The sequence below is a fragment of the Semicossyphus pulcher genome, unplaced genomic scaffold, assembly GCF_022749685.1.
Source record: "Semicossyphus pulcher isolate SPU_LCO1_2020_fin unplaced genomic scaffold, fSemPul1.0.p SCAF_11, whole genome shotgun sequence".
NCBI classification, from domain to species: domain Eukaryota; kingdom Metazoa; phylum Chordata; class Actinopteri; order Labriformes; family Labridae; genus Semicossyphus; species Semicossyphus pulcher.
The window spans coordinates 18,847,607-18,870,497 of record NW_027211615.1 but is presented as its reverse complement, the minus strand read 5'-3'; the positions used below and the strand labels follow the sequence as shown (position 1 = coordinate 18,870,497).

Genomic DNA, 22,891 nt, shown 5'->3' with positions numbered 1-22,891 from the left:
TGATGTTCACAGTGTGCTCGTTATCTGAGAGGATAGTCTCACTTTGTCATTAAACTTTTAAATGCATTCAGAAAATCAAATAAATACCAATGACAGGATGAGACATTAGCATTCCCACAATAAACTCCCCCCTTTTCACAAACTCTTTATTCCTCAGAGTTGTAGCAGAGCAGCAGGCTGAGCAGATCATTCTTCTGTGACAAAGACAAATGATAATGGCGTGAATTACAGTCAAGAGATCTTTGGCACCCTGTAAGCTTCAAAGACTCAAAGTCTTCTTTAGCAATAAGATTTAACACAATGACAATTACAAAATGTGTAATTTCTACTAGAGGCTGCAGCTCTGAAGTGTTATTATCAGAATTACTTGCCTGACTCCACCTCAGGCTCCAGCAGCTCATCTCAGGTGTGCAGTCTGCTGAGAAGACTCCCACATACAAGCTAACCCCAGCACTAACCTTTCTGCTCGGGCTGCTGTGACTTTCACAAAGTTACCCAGTAAACACACGTTGTCTTCAGGGGGAGATGTGACATTTATCTCATGCTGCACTGCTGACATTAGCTGTTGTTGTTTTGTGTGTGCCAGAGTGTGTAGTTGTCCTGCTGTTTAGGGTCAACATGAAGGAAATGTAGCCCATAGAGGCGAGTATCCTCCGAGTGCAAAGCTGGTACAGAATGTACACAAACCAAACTCATAAACAAACAAATCTACTTTCTCTCTCTCACACACACTGGCAGCGCTGCTCCACCACTAATGTGTGTCTGCTTCCTGAATGCCAAGGGTGGAGGAGGGCTTGAGACAGCTGGTGCTGCTGCTTCCAGGCTGCCGTTGGAGGCAGCGGAGGAGAAAGTAACTTTAAACTGTGAATTAGTACTTAGAGGGTGTTTACACTTTTCAACTTTTTTCTTCAAATGCTCAGTACACCTCCTAACACTTAACATGTTGCTAGTGTCTGTCTAATGACCGGCTCAGCTCCGAACAACAACCATGTGTCCTGTCATGGTGGTGCTTTGCTGACTGACTGTAAACTGTCCAAGAAAACCAACAGATATGGTTGATAGTTAAGTTTAGGTTTGTGTGGAGACTTTTAAAAGACAATATATGAATGTTTGCTACCAGTGCCTGAGGTGATAAAAGATCCAGTCTGGCATTTCATCATCCAAAGTCTGAGTTTTCGTCAGAGTGTGCAGGTTACCTGACTGAGATTTTGTGGCTTGAGGTCAAATCTCATTTGGGGAGAGCTGCAATGATCCAGCAAAAAGTGACTGACAGAAACCTGATTTGTTTGTGCTGAGCGAGTCTGCAAATAAGTAAGAACTAATGGAGGCTCCAAAAGAACTTGGATTCTCAGTTTTTTGTCTCAGTTGACGAACAAATTAAACATAGTTTGTGTCAGTATTCTCTAAAAGGATGCATTCATACTGAGACCTAAGACCTGTTAATTTCTCTCATTAGCCTTGTTTATCTACTGGGGTTCATTATGAAGCAGAACTCTGGCCCTCACTGTAATTTATATAAAATAGTAACTTTGCATCTTTAATGAAACAGGAGGATGGAGAAGTTCTAATGAAAGTTCCACTCAGTTCTAATGAAATCCCAAGCATACAGCATGTTATCTACACAAACCAGCCACTTCTCATAAACACACATTTTTATCAGGATTATTCTCCTCTTAATTAAACTTATTTGTTTCTTAAGAATTGTTAATTCAGTCTCATCACATCTCATTAGTCCATCTCTCTGCCAACTCAGCATTCTGTGCTGTTTTGCTTGTAAATTTTACTTTTTCTATGCAGAGCAAAACCAGACTGACAAACTAAATTGTGAATAAATTAGTGACCACATTACCCTGACAAATGATCATGAAGCCGCCTTCAAGGTGTTGTTGGAGAAATATCAGAATCTTTATTTACGGCACATTTTATGAATCATATGAGCGTTTTGATGACACATTTTGGTTTTGCTTTGCTTGATGCCCAGATCATGGGAAACTGAAAAGTGATGACGTGAAATGAAACTTGATCATGAAGCCCGATGCTCCTCAGTGTTTATCAATGAAATATATGCTCGTGGAACATATCTCCGACCCGCGCAGTCTCTCCCCCATGTCAGTTCGGGATTGTCCTGTATTAAAAACTCTCACTGAATAAACACAGACACAATCTGTCGTATAGTCCTGTGCACACTGTGTAAATTTACGTTTACACAGCTGGAGTGACATGAGCAATAAATAAAAATAAGGTCTTCAGGAGACACAGTGGAGAAATGTTAAATCAGACAGGAAAGTGAGACAGTGCTCTCCTGTATCCACGTGATCATTGCTGTGGATACAGAGAGAGTGGGCTGTGCTTAGTGTGGCCCATTTGCGTACACACTGCCAGACATATGTGAATAAATGTGTCCCAGACCACCTCCGTATGTGGCCTGAGTGACCGGATCTGAATGCATCTTCAATCCGTCCTGGGAGTGTTCACACCTGTAGTTAAGGCTGTCCACTTGTGATCCGATCACGAAAACCACATGTTGATACCAGGTGCGTTAAGGGCCAGTGATGTCCATGCAATTACACTTACAGCATTCCTTTAATGCTTCAGTGGTTACTTTAAGTGAGCTTGGCGCTCCTGTCATGCGACCTGACAAGGTGACAGGTCTGTACTCCCTAATTAAGAGCTGCTTTAAGAGAAGCACGCTGCCATGTTGTAATAAATACTTCTGAGTGCCTCTGGTTCTCCTGGAACATTTTAATTGGATGTGAAAACAGGCATCATGACCGGTTTAGTTTTCTTAGTTTAAAATACTTTCAGCTGAACAAACTCTAAACTTCTCTTTGAATTATTTCGCAACCAAAGTCATGTCCCAGTTATTCTTGTGGAAGAGTTATTCCTGTGGTGTGACTGTTTAGACACACTGATTGCATAGAGAGGAGATAGATTTGCACATTTAGATTTTATTTTTATCATTTATCTGGATGAAGGGAGGAGAAAAGTGTAGGACAAACAAAGCTATAGTTATAAATTATTGAAGAATTGACCACTGCAGTAAAAACATCTTGTGTTTTTTTCTTACTTTTACTGATAACTTTTGCAGACTATAATATAACACGGACAGGTTGAGGCTCACTACAGAGTTTCTTAGACAACCATTTCCTAAAAAAACACACCTCCTCCCCCTCTCTAAATGTTGTTAGCTTCAGGAGCAATATCTTTGCAACAGTAAATCCTTTTTCATATTAACTGCAGTTTAAAATAGCTGCATTGACCATGAAGGAGATTCTTAGAGCTGTAATGTCATAACTGCAGAACTAATAGTACATTTTAGCCTCCTGTGAACTGTAACAAGCCTCACTTGTAACATCCTGCGTGTGCATACTACATTTTTCTACTTTCTGTCTTCGGAATTCAGTCATAGGCCACGTCACATTTAAAATGTCTGCAGTGTTTCCTTTTTCTTGTTGCACCTGAAGGCAGCACGAGATGTGACAGTGCTCTTGTTTGCTGGCCACAGGAGTCTCCTCTCTTAAAACCTGTTTGAGACAGTATGACCGCTCGTCACCTTCTGTCCCCTCTGTCTGGTTAATGAGGACGCCACTGCACCAGCCGGGACCAGAGGGAGAATTTCTCCTCTCTTTTTACTCCACACAAACACAAAGAACGTTACATGGCATCCTGTCAAAGTGTTGCAGCAGGCCAACAGATGCTCCTAGGGCTCTATGTGTTTGTGTTCTTCCTCCTCTGAGCCTGCTCTTGTGTTTGGCTCCACTTTCTGCTTGTGCCATTCTCTCTTGCTTGTGTGTGGTTGTGTACACATCTGACTCTTGGTCCAGAGTGTGCAGAAGGACAGAGCAGAGCTGAGCTTTCTGCTTCTCCAGGTCTTTTCTTGCAGTCCAATTGGAGAAGGCAACAAAGGCCCAGACGGCGTCTTTGAGGGGCACAAGCTCCTCTCTCTCTCTCTCTCTCTCTCTCTCTCTCTCTCTCTCTCTCTGTGTCCCCTGTTCCCTCCTCTGGCTCAGTCCAGGCTGGTTGACAGCAGTGCTGAGGCTGCAGCAGCTCAGCTCAGCAGATTGGAGCAGGGGGAATATAAAGCGTCCTCATCATGGACTATTCTATTAGGCTGTATGGTGCCACTGCTGCCTTACAGACTGAAATCAGGACATAGAGAGACTCGAGGGGTCTCGAGGACTCCTGATGCCTCCATGAGCTGATTTGCTGGGAGTCACTCAAACTGTTGAGACGTCTGCAGGAATGAATGAGGCTGTGATTGTTAGAGGTATGTTTCACACACTTTTTAGAGTAACTCGGTCTTGCTAGAAAGGCTAGAGGCTAGATTAGGTAACACCGTGTACATGACATTTTGCTCCTGTAAAAGCCTGACATTTAGTCACTTAAGCTTTTTAAATGAACATGAAAAATAATGGTGTGCAAACAAATAGGTTGTAATTCACATCAGTGTGATTTAGCAGTGTACTGTATCTTCCTTTGGATTGTTGCCTGATCAGAAAAAAAATAGATTTAGAAATACATTGTAAATATATTAAAAGTAATTATCATTGAAGAAGATTTTATTTGAGTAAAATCTAATGACTTAACTCTGGTATTAATTCTTAATATAATCCCTTCAGAGATTTTGTAGAGAATTAGTTGCATCAAATAAAGGCTTTTCAAATACTTGATAAGGCTTTTTTTTTTTTTCAAAGTCTTGAAGCATTTCCAAGGGGATATAGCCAATTTATATTTTAGACCTAAGAAAACTACTTGTTCTGGTCAAAATATTCCCTTCTGAAATGTACAGTATTTTTCAATTAAAAAAAACACAATTACAGAAGAAATAAATCAAAATGTTTTGTTACAAAATGTAATAGAGAATTTTTTATTAGTTATTGATCCGCAGGGGGGAAATTTGGAATTCGAATGTGTTCCTAAGAAAAATATGACATGGCAGAATTAAGATATATAACTATAACTATTTAGTTCTAATACAGATGAGTGTATTAGATGAAGCTTAGTAGGGGAGATTTAAACCTGCAAATTGAATTGAATAGAATTCAGATTTCTTGAAAGTGTGCCACTTGACATGTGAACATCCCTCATCTGTCCTCTTACATCATCATGTCAGGCCTCCGTTCTCTGAAGGGGAACACAACACATTTTCTGACACTGAAAACTTTCTGTTCTTTTGTGTGTGTTTGCTTTGAATCTGCTCTTGGCTCACTCCTCTTATTCTGCTGCAAGTTCATATGAAATTTCTTAAACGTCCCGAATCATCAAAAGGTTTTAATACGAAGAAGAATATTTTGATAGAGGTCAAATCCGCTTCAATGCAGAGACAGTGCTGATTTAATATGAGCCGTGAAAAGAGTCCATTTCTTAATTTGACCTAATAACATTTATTCTCATTAAATAGAAATCATAGTGATCATCATGTCACAAAGTTAACAGTTGAAATTGAAACTGCAGACACTCAGGATTTATCAGGAAAGATAAGAAAGAAAACAAGAGCGCTTAGAGGAACTATTCTTAAATGGAGAACAAAATCGACAAAAAAATATTTTTGCTATATTTATTGTTTCTACTTTTTGTCACATGGTGCCGTGTCTCTCCCGTCTCCTCACCCATATCTTACTCACTAACTCACCTGCATTTATAAAGCACCTTTCATGAAGACATGCAGTCCAAAGTGCTTCACAAACCAGATGAACAAAAACTGACAACTGCAAGACTAAATATTTACAACACTAAAAACACAATATGAAAAAAATTAAAAAAGGATAAAAAATCAGTAAAAACATGACTAATAATCTTTTTGCTCTGAGAGATTTAAAAATGCAATTTCTTTATTGTACTATTTTTTTTTTTTTGTTAACAAATTAGTTTCAGTTGTAGAAATCTTTATACATTCTAATGTATAATGTAACACGTTCCACTGTGTTGCCTGAAATTAATTTTATGCTTGAGCTGAATTTTACATTTAACGTTTTCAGTTTCGAACTCAGTTTTTAAGGCTTTATAAAACATCACATGACAGCCGTGCTTTTTACCAAGGTGTTTGGTTGTAATATTGATATTTTGACCTGAATTATCCTCTAAACTTTTATCTTCATGCACACACAATCCCAGTCACTTAAAACATACAGAAGATATTATGAGATAATGAAGACAAACCTAAAATTTAGACTTTGGCATGAACACAAAATGGTGGTTTTAAAGAATCGCATGTAAAAAATATGTATAACCCTAAAATGGCTCCAAGTTCAGCAGCCAATGGTGTGCTGCCTCGCCCTTCTACAGCAGCCAATCACAGCTCAGTGTGAGGACTTCACCACACAGTGCGTGTTGATAGGTCACTGGAAACCACAACTGAGGACCCCATTGGCCCCAGAGTTACTAGGCTGAGCAGCAGAGTCGCCCTGTTTTCATTCACCCCTGTGCGCCGTGTCGACCAATCAGGAAGAGCCAGCTCAGGCCCTCGGCACCATAGTGAACAGCTTAGAGCAGGGGTCTCAAACTCAATCAGAAATGGGGCCGAAATTAAAAACTGGGTCAAAGACGAGGGCCGAACAGGGTCAGCAACAGACATAAATAGACCACATTTTTATCAGAGGCATTATGACAAAACCGTCAAACAGAAATATGAACTTATGAACAAACAAAACTTTGGACAGCTCTGGGAAGGATGGAGGTAGGTCTCTCAGAAATTGTCCAGTCATGCCGGCTTTTCCCTGTGCCTGTCTGAATTTAGTCTTTAACTCACTATTGCACTGCAAGTCAATAAGTTCCATTTGCAACACACTTGGGACACTCTCCACATCAGCTGAAAAGGGGTCTGCAAACAGCTGGAGAGTGTCACGGTGCGTCTTGAAGTCAGCAAAACTCTGATCAAATTCATGCAGTAGGTTTTCAATAGCAGAGACATATCCATCAGAGTTTTCCACAATCTCAGTTTTGCGGAGAAGGCGTTCACACTCATAGACTGCTGTGATGAGCTGACTAGGGCCATGCGTCGGACACAAACTCAGCAACTCTTCTGTCACATCGGTTTTGTCAGTGCTTTCATCAAGACGGAGTATGCAGTATGCAGTAAAAACTCTCGCTTTGACACCTAACTGTTCATAATGTCAATTGCATTTTATCAGCAACTCGCAGCATGTAATCCTTCAGAAAATGCCCTTCGGTGAACGGCTTTCCGGCTTTGGCGATAAACTCACTCACCACTAAACTTGCTTCAACTGCAGCATCAGCATCCTTTTTGGTTTTATGGAAAAGACTTTGCTGAATTAGCCCTCTCTGTAGCTGCGTGGCTTGTGTTTTCCTCTCGTCTCCCCGGTACTTCTCATACTCCGTGTTTAGTCGAGTAATGACGCTTTAGATTATATTCCTTTAGAACCTTGCATATCAGGCAGGTAGCATTTCCATTGAACTCAATGTCCATCTTTCTTGAAACTGTCTGTGTTCATCATCCACTTTCCTATTCTGTAAGCAGCAAAACAAAAAATAAAGTTCCGACTCCGCTCTCATCATATCAAATCCTGCAGGAGCGCGTGTGGACACCTTTGACCTGTGGCGTTATTTTGTGTCAAACAAAACTTCAAAAAAAAAAAAAAATTGTGTTTTTATTTTAATTGTACATGAAAGACTAGTTTAAATTGGCATTAGACAACTAAATAAAATAATTAAATGAAGCACTTTGAGGGCCGGATTCAATTAGATTTTTGACATCATGTGGTGGGCCGGAGGAAAGGGGAGGGGGGGCCGGGAGTTTGAGACCCCTGGCTTAGAGGTCGGAAACTACGCTAGCACATTTCATCAACTGTCTGCAGTCCTGAATATTCTCCAGAGCTTTCGCACAATAAACCCCAATGACGATTCCTGTGTACTCTGTAGAAAAAATCACTACAACTGTTTCCTCCATGTGGACTCCCCTCAGGAGATTCTTCTTTCAGAGTATTGAGACGTCTGCTGTTTCAAAACCGCTGTGGTCCCACTGAACACGGCTGTGCCTCCGCACACTCCATGCCAAAGCCGAGAATGGGGACGCCATGTGCAGTTTTATGGTCCCCGGTGTTGATGAGGTGTTCTGGGGGGCCATGATTATCTTTTCCATCAGGCATTCAGGTGTGTCTGCACGGCTCCCAGGGAGGCGGCCATTGTTTGCTGACACACTGAGTTCTCTGTCTCCCCCTCTCACTCTCTCTATTCTCGGGGCAAACGGATGCTATGCGCTGTGGCTGATTGGAGGTGAGAGCCATGTCGGTCTTTGGAGAGTCACTAATGCAAACTCAAACTTTGTGTGGGCATGGACTGTGAATAGTGAATACACACAGTGATCAGATAGCTGGCCGACTGACAGGCGGCAGCGGTGGAGAGGAATGTGGAGAGCGGAGAGAGAGACAGATGAAAGACGAGGCAAACGCAGCCTTTGTGTTTGCATGTGTACGTACGGCTCGCTCTAACTCATGCTGCTGTGCATCGAGTCCAAACACAACAGATACAACATGTGATGGAAGTGTCTTTATTTATAAATTAAAACAAATTAATTCAAATAATAAATGTCTGGTACTTCACATTCTAGCAGGATTTGAAGAGCCATATTTGGAAGTATCATGTTGTTCATGTTGAAATGAAATGAAAGAGAGAGACAGCTTTACCTCTTCACTGACGCTGCTCTCTCTCTGCCTCCTGACAGAATTATCAACATTTGACCATAATAGGAGGATTCACTTGATATTTTATTTTATGTTTGCCAAATTTTATTTTATGTTTTGCTGAAAAGCAGTTGCTGTTAGACTTTTTCTCATGGTGAGTTTTAAAACTATAATATATATAAATAATATTTAAAAGAACTGTACACTGACAGACTGCTGGAGAGAGCGAGAGTGAGGGGGAGAGAGAGAGGGCACATACCGGTACATATAAGAACAGAAGTGCGGACATAAGAGGAAAACTGGTCATGATGATGAAGCCTGATGTAGCTCTGTGTAACTCTCAGGTTTATCAGTGAAGTGTTTGAACTAAACTGCAGCCTGGAGTCTCTGTTAACAGAGAAAAACGGAGTGACAGTGTCAGACGATGTCCGTGTTTAATAATTGCCACGGTCACAGAACATAAACGAGTCTGTCCGGTCTTAAAAGCTCGGTTTTCTCTGTCTACTTCTCTAATTTTAGAGCATGCCATGTCAACTTTTCCCTAACTCACTTATTTTCTCTCACAGTGTCTCTGTAACTCTCCTGTCGGCTGGCTCTTCAGTCTGTATCTGTCTTCTCTCACACCCACTGGGTCAGTCGCAATGTTTATCTGAGTAACAGATTTGATTGGCTGAGTAGCATCACGTGTGATGATTTATAACGAATGCATTGGTCTGCAAGTTTCCTGGACCCCCAAATCACTAACGCAAAGACAAAAAACCTGTGCAGGTTAAAATAAAATGCTTTTGTCAAAACTGTAAATAGGTCCCGGTCTGGAGACGACAGCAGCTGGGTCCGGATCCGTACTGCGGTCCGCCGTTTGGGGACCGCTGCTCGATAACCATCCACATTATTGTGTCTGTAGCTTTCTATTTGAATCTCTCAGCGTTCTCTTTTGTCGTCTCCCGCTGGTTTTCCCTCTTAGCTTCCCCCCATGGTTCCTCATTAAGACACAGACAAACAAGAGCCTCCGACCCAACGCTACAGTAAGGCCAGGCCTAACATGGAGCTGCTACACCACATTATACAGCTCATTGTGTACCGCGGCCTTCAACAGCACACAGTTTGCTCAGAGCATGTTTTCACAGATTGTGTGTTTTTCCCAGAGTTGAAGAAAAGGCTGGGTGTGTTGGTGAGGATGTGATTTTCTAAAAGCAAGAGAGAAAAAAGAAGCGGGTGTTTGGATTTGTGGATAAGCAGTTGTTTTCTCTCTGAGCAACGTTTGAAGGTCAACTCTTCTCCGAGTAGGGCGCTTGTGAGAATCCAAAGAATTAATTTCAGTGTGAATAATGCATCGACAGTGTCTCTGTTTTCAGCCCACATCTCTTTTAGACGCTTTTTAATCTCATTCAGCTTCCCTTCATTGAAGCTGTCGCTCTGCAGTGAACATTAACAGAGGTCAAACACACTTATTCAAGAGTCTTTCCATAATAATGACAGCTTTTGATCTCATTCACAGTCCTATGTTATCCACAAGCATGCTTTGGGTGTTGCATATGTCTCAGTACATTATAGAATATAAGAGCTAATTATTTCCTTTTTTACATGCACGCTTTTCTGTTACATATTTATATTCAGACCTCATTTTACATCTGCTGAAACGTTTGATCAGACCTGCACACATCACTTCTTCTCTATCAGATAATGAACGTTGTTTCTTTAGACTGTCAGCAATATTGTGTCTCATAATCTGCACTTTTCAACATTGTGTTCTGTTTCTTGTTGTCATGTTATTGTTGCTCATGTTTGTACAGAAGAGTGAAACATTTCTAAACCCAAATGTGGCGTTGTCTGTTTGTTCTTCTTGTTCTACAGAGATGTTGAAGGAGTTGAACCAGCAGCGCAGAGCCAAAGAGTTTACAGACCTGAAAATAATTGTTGAAGGCAAAGAGTTTGAAGTCCACCAAAATGTTGTAGCTTCCTGCAGCTTGTATTTCAAGGACCTGGTCAAAAGGTTTGCCTTCTCTTCCCCCCTCCCACCAGCTGTTGATCCAATCTGTTCTTTTCATAGGGCGCATTTGTGTCGCTTCTTTTCCCTTCCCCTCTCTCTCTTGCAGGTGTGTGAAGACTTTGGTTCCTAGCACAGGGCCAGCAGCCATTCCTTCCTCTTCCCGCTCAAATGAATGTATCTGAAAGCAGAGAATAAAGGTCAAACCTGGTCATTACCTTTCCTCCACATGTAGGGCCATTTAACCTCATTTCCATTTTAATGAGCAGTGAAAATGTTCCATGACTGGGGATGTTTGAAAACTCACCAAAGGGCCAAAACAACAGAATCACACATTCTACACTTTGGGTGGTAATTCACCAAAGCCACGCTGTCTTCTGTGGGCACAGGGGTTTTAGTCTCTAAAGGTACTTTATTTTTCTGTTGATAATTCTTGAGTTTATGCTGCTAATAACGCCACCCTTCACTAATGTGTTCCTTTGATGTGGATCTAAGTATTCCCAGAGTATCCTGTCCTTCGTACTCCATATTTTTTGTCTTCATGTGTTGTTTAGTTTTTGCGGGTGCTTGTCTGCGTGTGCGTGCGTGTGTCAGGCACAGACCTTTTAAGTGTCTCTAGATGTGTGTGTGCACAAGTGTGAGTGTGTGAAGTGAGATGGATGTCTTCTTTTATCTGCCTAGTTTTCCGGAGAGGGAATGCCATAATTCCCTCATGTCCTCATCCTTACTTCAAACCCTGACAGGTGTGTGGCTGAATAGAGAGTCTGCTGGACCCAAAGTTTATCTGCTGCCTTGGTTGTGTGTTTGTGTGAGTAATTGTGTGTTTGTTTACGTTTTAATGGCTAGGAAGTTGCTCGCCATAGCTGTACTGTCTACTTTGCCCTGCAGCCAAGCTGCCTCCACTGTGAAGCTCATCAAAGAGACAAGAGCTGCTTTTCAGCTGCCCCACCCTTATCCCACTGCCAATACTATTTTTCCTCCTGAATGGAAATAGAGTGAGGAAGACCAGAGAGAGAACAGAGGTAGAGGAGCCACAGAGCCTCATCTGTAGCAGGACCACTCATCTCCATGACAGCTCCGCTCTGAATAAGAGAGAGACACAGAGTCCTCCTTGGACCTTGACAATAGCAAAGAGCTGTCTGACACACTGAAGTGAGCTATGGTTTGGAGGGAACTGAAGCCCCCACTCTGGTCAACCTGTCCATCAGATTTTCTCGTCTGCATCTCTTTATCCGCCACAAAATCATTGTTGTGTAAAGACAGGGCCCTGAAATACAGCAGGGCTCCCAGAGGAGCTCCTCCTCATGCCTGCCGCTGCTACAGTGTCTGATTGATCCTGTTTCATTTGACTGTTTAATAGAGCAAATTCTCATTAATTGGTTAATGAATTAAAAAAACGACTTTGATTTATTCTCATAATACTGTTATCTTTCATTTGATGTGCAAAAATAGAAAAATCATCTCATTTGACTTCACATTAGGGAAAATGTAATTGTTAGTATAACTAACACATTTGGTTTAATGAAATAAAGTCATGATCCTCTCCACACAGACGTTTGCTGCAGCTCTACTAACACTCAACTAAAGCATGAACGCCTCCCCTGCAGTATGTATTCATTCAACCTGGGATCTTATCCCATGAAACCTGAAGGATGTAGTGCCACTTCTAAATGTTTGACACAACCACCCTAGCCCCTCGCCCAAAAACCCATTACCCTCCCCTTTAAAGGGCCGGTGCACAGAGCAGAGAGACAGATCGTCTAATTCCATTGTGTGTGTGTGTGTGTGTGTGTGCTGTGTGTTACAGCTCCCCTCCTTCCTCTCCTCCTCTGCTCACCACCGTTCTGACAGTCTCTGCTGATTTTCAGACTTCCTCTTGAATAAGTGGAACATTTTTCACAAACACATTTCTTTGCCTGAGTGTGCCCATCCTTTTTTCTCCTCCCTCGCCCTCCCCTCTCTCCTCCTCTCTCTCCTCCTCTGTCTCTCCTGTCCTCCCTGACTCCCTCTCTCACTATTTAAACTCATGTCTTCTATCAGACGCAGTGTAAATATTCACCTCTTTTTAGAAGCTCAGGAAAAAGTAATTTCCATAACACAAGTGCTCAGACAAAACAAGCTGCCACTCGAGCTGCTTCCTGTTGCATTAATTGAGCAGGCTGATGAGCAGCTCTTGTTTTATTTTTCCCTCTTTTTTCCCTCCATCACTTTAACCCTGAACATCACTCCCCCTCCCCTCTCTCTGTCTCACTACCTGCCCCCCTCCCCAATAACAGTCTGTGGCTTTTTGCTTTGCAGGAGGAAAAAGAGTCACTACGTTGGTTTTTCCATCCAGAGACAAATGTTCTTGTCTTTGAGTTTATTTCTGGATGTCCTTCTCCCCTCTCACCTCCTGAGTCGCTTTAACATGACGGCTAATGTCTCAGTTCATACACTACAGGCTGCTGATGAGTATTGCAGCGGGGACAAAGTTCTGTTTAGGTGTGATGGTGGTTTTTTGTTGGAGGTGGGATTATCTCTTATTTAAAAGACCAAGGCACAGTCATGGAACAACCCGACCCCTCCCTCAGAAGGATGGCTGCTGGCTCCCTGTGGAAGGACCGTCTCACCCTGCCTCCAACCTCTCCTCTCTCATCTTCACTCTAACATTTCATCCACCTGTCTCATCGTGTTTGTTTTGCTGTCTGTGTCTCACTAAATGCTGACGGTTTGTCAGGACTTCTCATCCAGCAAACTGGGTCCAACAGAAAATTAAAGACACACACACACACACACAGAAACAGACAGAGCCGTATCTTTGTGCCAACATGAGTGACAGAAGCAAACAGCCTCCATCCATCTTCATGGAGGCTTCTTTTCATGTTGATGTCCGTAGCTGCGGGAAGAGAGACATAGTCGTGGGGGCAGAGCTTTGATTCCATTTATTTTGCCCTTGAGTGGATTATTGTTTCACATGGGACATTAAACACGGGTGGTGAGCTGTTATTTAACTCTCTCATACCTCAGCGGGGGGATCCTGCATGTGAACTCATCTCTGACATTTGATCCGGCTGAAGTCACAACGTGGCCCCGTTCTGACAGCAGACCCTCCCCACTCCCCCTGCACATCTCAGGCTCTGCATTACCTGTTTAATTTGCTCACACAAGCACTCCCTGGCACCTCTTACACCACGCCAGTCTGAGTGGATACTCTGCTCTGATATCCAACACGCACACGGCAGCAGCTTGTAGACTCACACACAGCGAGAGCTCTCCAGTCCAACACGCTTTAACCAGCATCCTTTACATTCTGTCACATGTCAGTGTTTGAGCTGTGCTGTCACTTTGTGTCTCTCTGTTTTCTGTCTGATAGCTCAGATGTACCCTGCCATGTATGCATGTCCACCTCTAAAACTCTGCATACATGAAGACACACACGTGAAAAGCATGAAACAAAGCAATAACGTGTGTTTGCCTAATCTTTGTTCAGAGAGGACGTTTTGTTTCAGATGCAGCAACATAGTTAAAATGTGCTCGCTCCATAGAAAAGTAGAAACCATCCAAAGTTGTGTTTCTGTCCCTTTTTCACTTTAAGTTCTTCTTGTGTAACGATTCTCTTCTTTTCTCCCCACTCTCGTACTGGCCCAGCTGTGTTTGTGTGTTTGTGTTGTATCTGTGTCCCTCTCCTCTTCTTCTTTTTCTTTGTTTGTTTCTTCACTTTTCCTCTCAGAGCATCCCTAACTCACCTCTCTCTGCCCTGATTGGTTGCTCAGGTCGTTGGGGGAGACGAGGAGCGGGGAGGTGCTGGAGCTGAACATGAGCAACATCAGCGCCGACGTGCTGGAGCTGCTGCTGGAGTTTGTCTACACGGGATCGCTGGTCATCGACTCGGCCAACGCCAAGACGCTGCTGGAGGCCGCCAACAAGTTCCAGTTCAACACCTTCTGTAAAGTCTGCGTCTCCTTCCTAGGTAGGAGTAGTGTGTGTGTGTGTGTGTGTGTGTGTGTGTGCAAGTGTTATTTGCTTATACCAGCAAGATTTAATGCTTATTATATACTTAATACATCAGATATTCCTGTGCAACCTTTCCGACTACATGCAGCGTCTACAGCCTCATGTCTTCTCAAATGTCATTGTCATTGTTCATCACTCTGCACAACCTCACAGAACACCTTGCACTGGAAATAATTTCCTCTCCGTCTCTGGCACATCACGCTCCTTTCTGTCATGTTTCCAAAGCGAGCAGCTGTGTGAGAATCCTGCCTGCTGACGCTCTCAGTCGAGCACGGTGCCTCTGATATCGTCCCAGTGGGCGGAGCCAAACACTCAAGAGCCTCAAGGGGTCACATGAAGTGCATGTTCCAGAATTTAAAGGGAAACCAGCCAAAGAAACTGCAAATTGCATTCTTTTTAATAAATAGTTTTGTGTGTCTGTAACACAAGGGAAGTGCACATTTCAGCTGATGTGAGGGGAGAAATACAGGTGTGTGTGTGTCGTGTCCTTGAGAGAAGAGAAATTGATACTGTGTCAGATGTTATTGAAGTTTGTCACAAATACACTGAGGAGGAACAGCAAACATCTCCTCCTGCTACTTTTACCCCTTTGACTTTTATTCACAGAACTTCAGATTCAAGCAAATAAAAACACTTTTTTCTGTTCCTGCAACTCGTGAAAAATCACATCAATGAGAAATCATGACAGTTATAAAGATATGTGCAACAATTGTTAAGGTTTTAAAACTAATTTTTCTGGGTCACTTTGTGCACCAAAGTAAACTAGAGACCTGTCTGTCCATCATTAAAGAAACTGATGAAAGGAGTGAGCAACACGATGTTCCCAGTGTGCGAGCATGCACAGTGAAATAACTCTTCATCTGCTCAAATGGCAGAACAGAGGGACATTTTCAGCCTTTAGTGTCGCCCAGAGTCCCCACTTTGATGCAGCATGAGGCCCACTTTTATTCACTCTGTGCTTTGGCTTTAGTTTGGTTGTGATTGAACAGATGTGAGGTGACCTTTATTGGCTTATATTTGTTTAGGAAAGACTCTCAGACTTTGTGTTCACTGACTGGTCTGGCCTGGTGTTGCTTCTCTTTGATGACTATTGTTTAAGCAGGTTGTTTGACCCAGTTGATCTGTGTGTTTGCCTGCAGGTTTGTGCGTGCCTGTGTATGTGTCTGTGTGTTGTAGACTGTGCAGGGGTTGACAATGAGTACAATTTTCCACTGGCACTCTGGGCCAGTAACTTTCCAAATTCACTGGCCCTGCCATTAAAACCACTGGCCCTGAGATAAGAGATCAGTTTCTCCTTATGTAAGGGTTCTTATTACTGAATATGAGTTACGTTGTGGTTAATTGTGGAACTATTATAAACTTATAAAAATAGACCAAAATAAGCTTAGGGGTATGAAGAGGCTGATGATGTTTTTTCTCTGTCTTAATCAATCTGCCTGTGTCTCTGTCTCTCTCTCTCTTTGGTTTCTCTGTCCTCTCTCTGTCTGTCTCTGACCTGGTTTACTGACTGCAGAGAAACAGCTGACTGCAGCTAACTGCCTGGGAGTGCTGGCTATGGCTGAAGCCATGAGTTGCACCGAGCTCCATAACATGGCCAAAGCTTTTGCTCTGCAGAACTTCCCCGAGGTGGGTACAGATTTATCATCTTTCCAACAATCCATTCATTCATTCTTTAAGTTCAGTTTTTGGCTTCTTGCTGAGAGTTACTGTAGGTGAAAAGATCAATACCACTCTTAAGAATGACCATGAAAGTGAAACTACAACCAGGAGACATTAGCTCAACTTTGTGTAAAGACTGTAAACAAAGGAAAACAGCTAGCTTAGCTCTGTCCAAACCTCAAAAAGAGGCCTACAGGCACCTTTACAGCTTCTTCACAAGTGATGAGGACGAGTAGTGCCGAGTAATGACGAGTTTGTTTGTGTCCAGGTTGCAGGACAGGAAGAGATCTTGAGTGTGTCCAAGGAGGACCTGGTGTCCTACCTGTCCAACGACAGTCTCAACACCAAGGCTGAGGAGCTGGTCTACGAGACGGTCATCAAATGGGTCAAACAAGAGCCCGACTCCAGAGTGCAGGTAATAAAAAGAGAGCTGATGACTGTGTTTGTGAAGTGTGTGTCTGCTCTGCTCAGATGCTACAGTGTACTTTAAAATGAGCACATGTATGTGTTTCATGAGGTAAAGCCCTTGTTACCTCTGACAGTACAGATACTGTATCTCTGCAGAGCTGTATTGGTGTGTTTGTTCTATCGACTCTCCCTGTCAGCTCTGAGAGGTACACACAGCATGAACAGCAGACATGTGACTCCTCGTTCTCTCTGGCTCGTGTTCATCAGCTCTGTGCTTCAGATGCAGCCTAACACAGCAGTTGTTTATAATCCCAGGAGTGCTTTGTCCTCAGAATGAGCTCTATTCTTAGTTACACTTCATTTGTTTGTGACACACTGTACTGCAGGAAAACCAACAAACACAGAAACATCCTCAGTCCTTTTTCTGTGTGCGGAACAGTAGTTTGATTTATTCCTGGAGGCTGTTCATCACAATCAAAGGTTTCTTCCTGTAGATATGTAACTCAATGAGATACAGCATGTCAACTTTTAACAAACGTGGAATCGATAAGCCTCGAGGTCAGAGCGTCGGCCCAAATCCATGAAAAGGAAAATGGACTCACTGTAGACGGATATCCATCCAGCAGGTAAAAAACGATGACAGACACAAAACGATGAATTTAAACTGATGATTTTTTTTAAATTTTTTTTTTGGCTTTTTTGCCTTTATTCATAGGATAGCTGAAGACAGACAGGAAATGTGGGGAGCAGAGAGTGGGGGATGACATGCACCAAATGGATCGGCAGACCGGGAGTCGAACCTGCGATCAGTGCGACGAGGACTGTAGCCTCTATACATGGGACGCCTGCTCTACCAACCGAGCCAAACCAGCGCCCATAAACTGATGATTTTAAAGTATTTTATAGCTGCTTAAAAGTGGAGGTGAGATTATTATCAGATAAATTACAGCGGTCCATCAGTGGAGGAGTCGTTCATTCAGAGTAATGACTCCTCATCAAGCAGCCCAAGTCAGACTCCTGCAATCTCACACTCTGATGGAGAGGTGCAGAGGTGACTCACTCAGACGAAGTAGAAGAAAGAAAAAGAAATGGGACATTTTCCTCGGTTGTCTTAATAGCCCAGCGCACTGGTTCTTGAGACGAGACACCCGGGTCACCCCATCTCTGAAGAGAGAGAGAGGGAGACGAGGGGGGGGAAGAAGGGGTGGGAAGAGAGTTGGAGCGAGAGGAAGAAGCGGAGCAGGACAGAAAGGAGCGAGCAGTGATGGAGAAAAGAGGAAAATAAATGGAAAAAGAGCCTCTGTGTTCTAATCTGATATCTAACGGATGGTTCCTCTGTGCTCAGCCATGACATCCAGGCAGCAGAGATGTGATTGAGCTCTCGGTCAAGCTCAAATCTCCCATCTCTGTGTGACTGAGAAAAACAACCAGCCAGCCTGCAGAGAGGACAGGAGAGGAGGAGAGCAGAGAGAGTGTAGTCTGCTCCCATCATGCCTCAGGAGGAGGTTATGTGACCCTGAAGGTTCAGTTTACATGCATGGTCCAGCATCAGCTCATCACTCCCACCCTCCCTCTCCTCCGTCCCTTCAGCCCGTGTGGAGTCAGAGAGCAGCAGGAAATCACTCCCCCAGAACCTGTGACACTTTTTAATGACATGTCAGGAAGAAAGTCACAGCACTGCTGAGAAACTCAGGCAGGCGGAGGAAAAGCTTTCAGCCTTCAGCTAAGTTTGTGTGCGTTTGCATTTATCTTTGTGTCTCTGTAGGCTTGTGTGTCTGTGCATGTGCTGTGAGTTGTAAGCTGCAGGCTATAGAGTGGAAAAGTGGCATATTGAAGGCGCTGGGTAAATAATATGCAATTTTCTCTCTCTGCTGTGCTGTCACTAACATCTGATGGCACCAGGAAACGAGGCCCGGACATCGCTTAGAGACAGAGGGAGAGCGTTTGAGCGTTACTAATAGTTTGTGATGAGACACAAAGACACTGAGTGAAGGAAGAGAGCTGCTTCAGTTTTCTTTGATTGAAGATCATTGAAGGTGTGACGCCCTGCATGCGTCTATATATGTCTCATTGGCTCCAATTATAACAGGCCGGGCTCTGCCAAATCCCTGAATAGGACCTCCATTAGGCCTCACTTCAACATGTTTTATAAAGGATCCTATCTCGCCAGGTGACTCAACCTGACAAAAGAGGCTGATTGATTGGCTCTTTGGAAAGTGGCCGACTAATGTAACAGCAAAAAGGACTGTTAAAAAAGGCCAGCCGTGCCAACAGCAAGGACCCGCTGTCCACTCATCACAAACAATGACCTGCCCTGACGCTGCAGCTCCCAAGCCACATAAATACAGTTCAAACTTACTTTGAATGCTTTTAAGATATTACTTATTATTTGGGGGATTCTATAATAATGACTCTGGTAATGTAGTGATGGGATTTTAGCCTCCAGCTCTCATTAAGAGGAGAAAAAAAAACTTTTTCCAGAACAAATGATGTCATCATTCTGCAGTCAGAGCAGAAAATAATCAAAGGACAGAAATGCTTTGAGGCTGTGTGAAGATATAAACTGAGTTTTTCTCCCAGTTTCACGATTCATTTACCTTCAAAACTACAAATGACCCTTTCACCACAAGCATCACTTTTAATTTAGTCGTTCTCCTTTTAAGCTCCAAGTTCAAAACGGGAACTTTTCATCATCGTGGACCAAAAGAAAAGGTTAATTGTGTTTTTGGGATCAGGAGCTTTATGTCCCATTGATCATGCTTGAAAAGGGAAACTGAAACTATTGTAGAGTGAGACAAAATGAACTTGTAGACTATGACCAGTGTGATCTGTGACAGATATAGACTCTTGAGAAGACAAAGCTGATGATCTTTGCTTCGTCTTCTGACTCTTTTTTTCCCTCTCCTTTTTTCTCATCTCATTTAACTCACATGCAGCACACACACACACACACTCACAGGGGTTTACACCCAATGCACAGGATGTCGCTCTTCTTATCTCAGTCCTATGCTAAAACGTTCACACAAGACTGGAAATCACTTGTATATCAGCCCTGGTGTATTAGAGAGTGGACAGGATCTGATGCAGGCCACTGAACTCCAGACCTCCATCCTCATCTGTGTCCTTTGTCGTCCCAGAGCGCCCGCAGTCCTGATGTGTGCCGCCAGCTGAACCGCAGTCACTCGACCGCAGCGGCTGCATATCCAGAGCGAGTCAGAGACGTCTCATTTCCACCGGGCTCTCTTGTAAAACACACAGGGGTTGCATGAGCTATACGATGAATAGAGAACAAACAAATGACCCTACAGGTTTGAAGAATATATTTCTGCTATCCTAGAAATGAAGCAGAAAGTTGCTAGATAACAATTGTACATATAATAGCCAGCAGAGCAGAAGTTCATACCAATATATATTTTGTATTCTCAAAATATAGTATGTAGTATATATTGTAGTCTCTCTTTTTTTTTTCTAAATGAAGTCATGCTGAAACAGGTCTCAGAGGAGAACATATTGCACCTGTCAGTCAGTGTCATCCGCTACACCTCTCTCCATCCCCACATCCGTCCTTCCGGCTGATACGCACACATAGTCATGCAGATACACAAACTCACAAGCACTCTCAGTAAAAGCATCTGTTGAACCCAAACGAAGAGTCACTTTGGAGAGCATATTTTACTCCTTCATTATGTGTCACCAGAAGAAAGAGTGAGAGATGTGCTCAGAATGCTCAGTGGACATTTGCCATCTGTGTTAGGCGATGTCGGCTTCCCGGCTGCTTCTCTGCTGCCTCTGACAGATCTGAGAGGCTCCCTGTGAAACACATTATCCCTGCCTTTCACCAGGCTCAACCCATTCACATCCCCTGTCCACCTGCCTCAATGTGTGTGTATGTGAGTGTGAGTCAGCAGCATCTTACTTGCAATAAATGCATTTTGACGGGGCTGCAGGGCATGTGCAACCACTGGCAGTGAAACTGTTGACCTGGTGTGTTTGTGTGCTACATAGAGACCATTAGAGAGGTGAAGGCACATTTTGCTATCAGGGTTATATATCAGAATACAAGTGGATAAGCATATGGACTCCTCATAAGTGATCTTTGTCCAAGGAGAATTAAAGAGTGGAAATAAAAAGTGCATGTGGGCGGACAAGCTAACAGTAGCGTCTCCATCTGTCCTCAGACTCTTGTGGATACTCTTTCCATATGTTTCAGGTGTTAAAAAACACTGACTCCTCATTAAGAATGAAACAGAAGATCATGGTATGTTATCTTTAAATGCACATGTAACACACCTAAGAAGTAACTACACACTGGACTAGTATAAGCTAGGTAAATAATGATTAGTCAGACACCACAATGAGTAACCAGAACACAAAGGTAAGTTGAAAGTAAAGTAATTGTATTAGCATACATATGACATTACTTCAAATATAACAATAACAGAATAATGCCAGCATTCAATATTGTCCCTTTTTAAGAAATGTCTCTTTAACTGGGTGCACCCTCAAAAATAAAGATAGTACACTTTAATTGTCTCCTGAGTTCTTTTTCAAAGTCCTACCACACTGATGGCAGGGCAGTTGAAGAGTTGAAAGACCAGAAAGGCTCAGTCCAGCCTGCATCGGACCAGTCTACCTTCCCTACTGTATCCCACAATGCAAAGCGCTGGAACGTCACAGCAGCAGTTGAAATGACGGACAGCAGCAGCATTCCAGCAGATTAATTAAACAAAAGAAAATCTCAGCGTGGGAAAGCGTTTTAAATGTCTTTATTTTTCCAATGGGTTACACACAGAAAGCTTGGTGTCTTTCAGTTGGCACAGTCGCTTTTTTTAGTCTTTATCTCCGTTTAAAAGCAAAAAAGGATTGCAGGCATGAGGAGGCGAGAAGATGAAAATCACACCATTTGTCTGCAGGGACACATTCCCTGTGCTGCCTGTGCATGAGAGAGTGATCACTCGAGAGCTTGTTGGAGAGGAGCCGGATACGTGCTGCATGTTGTCACTGCTGAGTGCAGGCACGTCACTCAGGCACGTCTGAGTGGTGTAAGACTCTCATTTACCTTGTTGTTTTTGCTAGCATGGCTAATACACTCATCTGTTACATACAGTACGTTTTTAGAACAATAACCTGTTAAACTGATTGGTAAGCTACAGGCACAGGTACACAGGGGTATTTGAAAGCCGTGCAAAGCAAACATTAAATGAATCCTCCCACACATGATGATTAAGTGTGTTTACGACAGTGACAGTGATTGAATAGAGACAACATTGTAATTAACAACACAAAGAATGAATAGAGTGAACTGCCAAGTCTCACATTATACATGAATTACATTTGCATAAATGCATTGGATTAGTCAAGGTGGTACAATAATTGATCCACCTGCCTTATACTTTGCATAATGTATAATGGACAGTGTGCAAAACTAAAACTGCAAGCAAATAAAAAGTAGCAACCAAAATATTGAAAAATTCACTTCAATAACAACATCTATCTGTAACTATTCCTGGTTAAGTAGTTTCAATGTCTGGTACAAAGCATGAATCTTTTTCTTGTGCAGTCTGACACTTTGGATTTGAATATTAGCAGCGAGCGTTCACCTCTCCCTCTTTTCCATCCTGATATATATGCATGTGTGGGAGGAAGAGCGAGGAGCAGGAATGGAGGTGAGAGTGAGACAGAGTGAAAAAGTAGTGAGAGACTCAGAGAGTTATCTAGAGTGAGAGGAGAGAGAGCGATGGGGGGACGAGAGCTGCATTCAAGTAGAGAAAAACAGCCTGTCAGTATCCCTCCACTCTCCACAACACTCACAGACTAACACTCAGGGGAAACCCCCCCTCTGTTTACTGTACAAATGAATCCATGTTTGTTCACTGAATCAGAGGTCAGCCTCTGTGACTTTACATCGCCTTAATCTCTTCAACAAGATGTACAGTCAAATCAACTTTAGGACTGAAGCAGAAACCAGATTAACAACAACTATGAGCACAAACAACACATGATTATAAAACAGTACAACCATCCTACAGACCTTACTTCTGAAGTGCATCCATCTGTCTCTTTCTGCATTCACATGCACTGATCTCTTAACTGTATGTGCGTATGTTCGTGTGTTGTTGTGGTAGCACTCCTTACCTTTTTGCAGAGACCAGATGCTGTCTCTCTTTGAGGTAGTTTTACTGCCATTTAAAAGATGTTTGGCAAG

The 22,891-nt window shown here is 42.9% G+C and overlaps 1 protein-coding gene across 1 annotated transcript in view; it reads left to right on the top strand.

Annotated features, from left to right (window-relative positions):
• The window catches only part of LOC138585022 (kelch-like protein 29), a 125,625-nt gene that overhangs the window by 71,724 nt on the left and 31,010 nt on the right, over positions 1 to 22,891 (top strand). The window contains exons 5-8 of the mRNA XM_069657237.1: positions 10,494 to 10,632; positions 14,379 to 14,575; positions 16,133 to 16,245; positions 16,547 to 16,693. Coding sequence (XP_069513338.1) covers positions 10,494 to 10,632; positions 14,379 to 14,575; positions 16,133 to 16,245; positions 16,547 to 16,693 — 596 coding nt within the window. The remainder of the gene's footprint in view (positions 1 to 10,493; positions 10,633 to 14,378; positions 14,576 to 16,132; positions 16,246 to 16,546; positions 16,694 to 22,891) is intronic.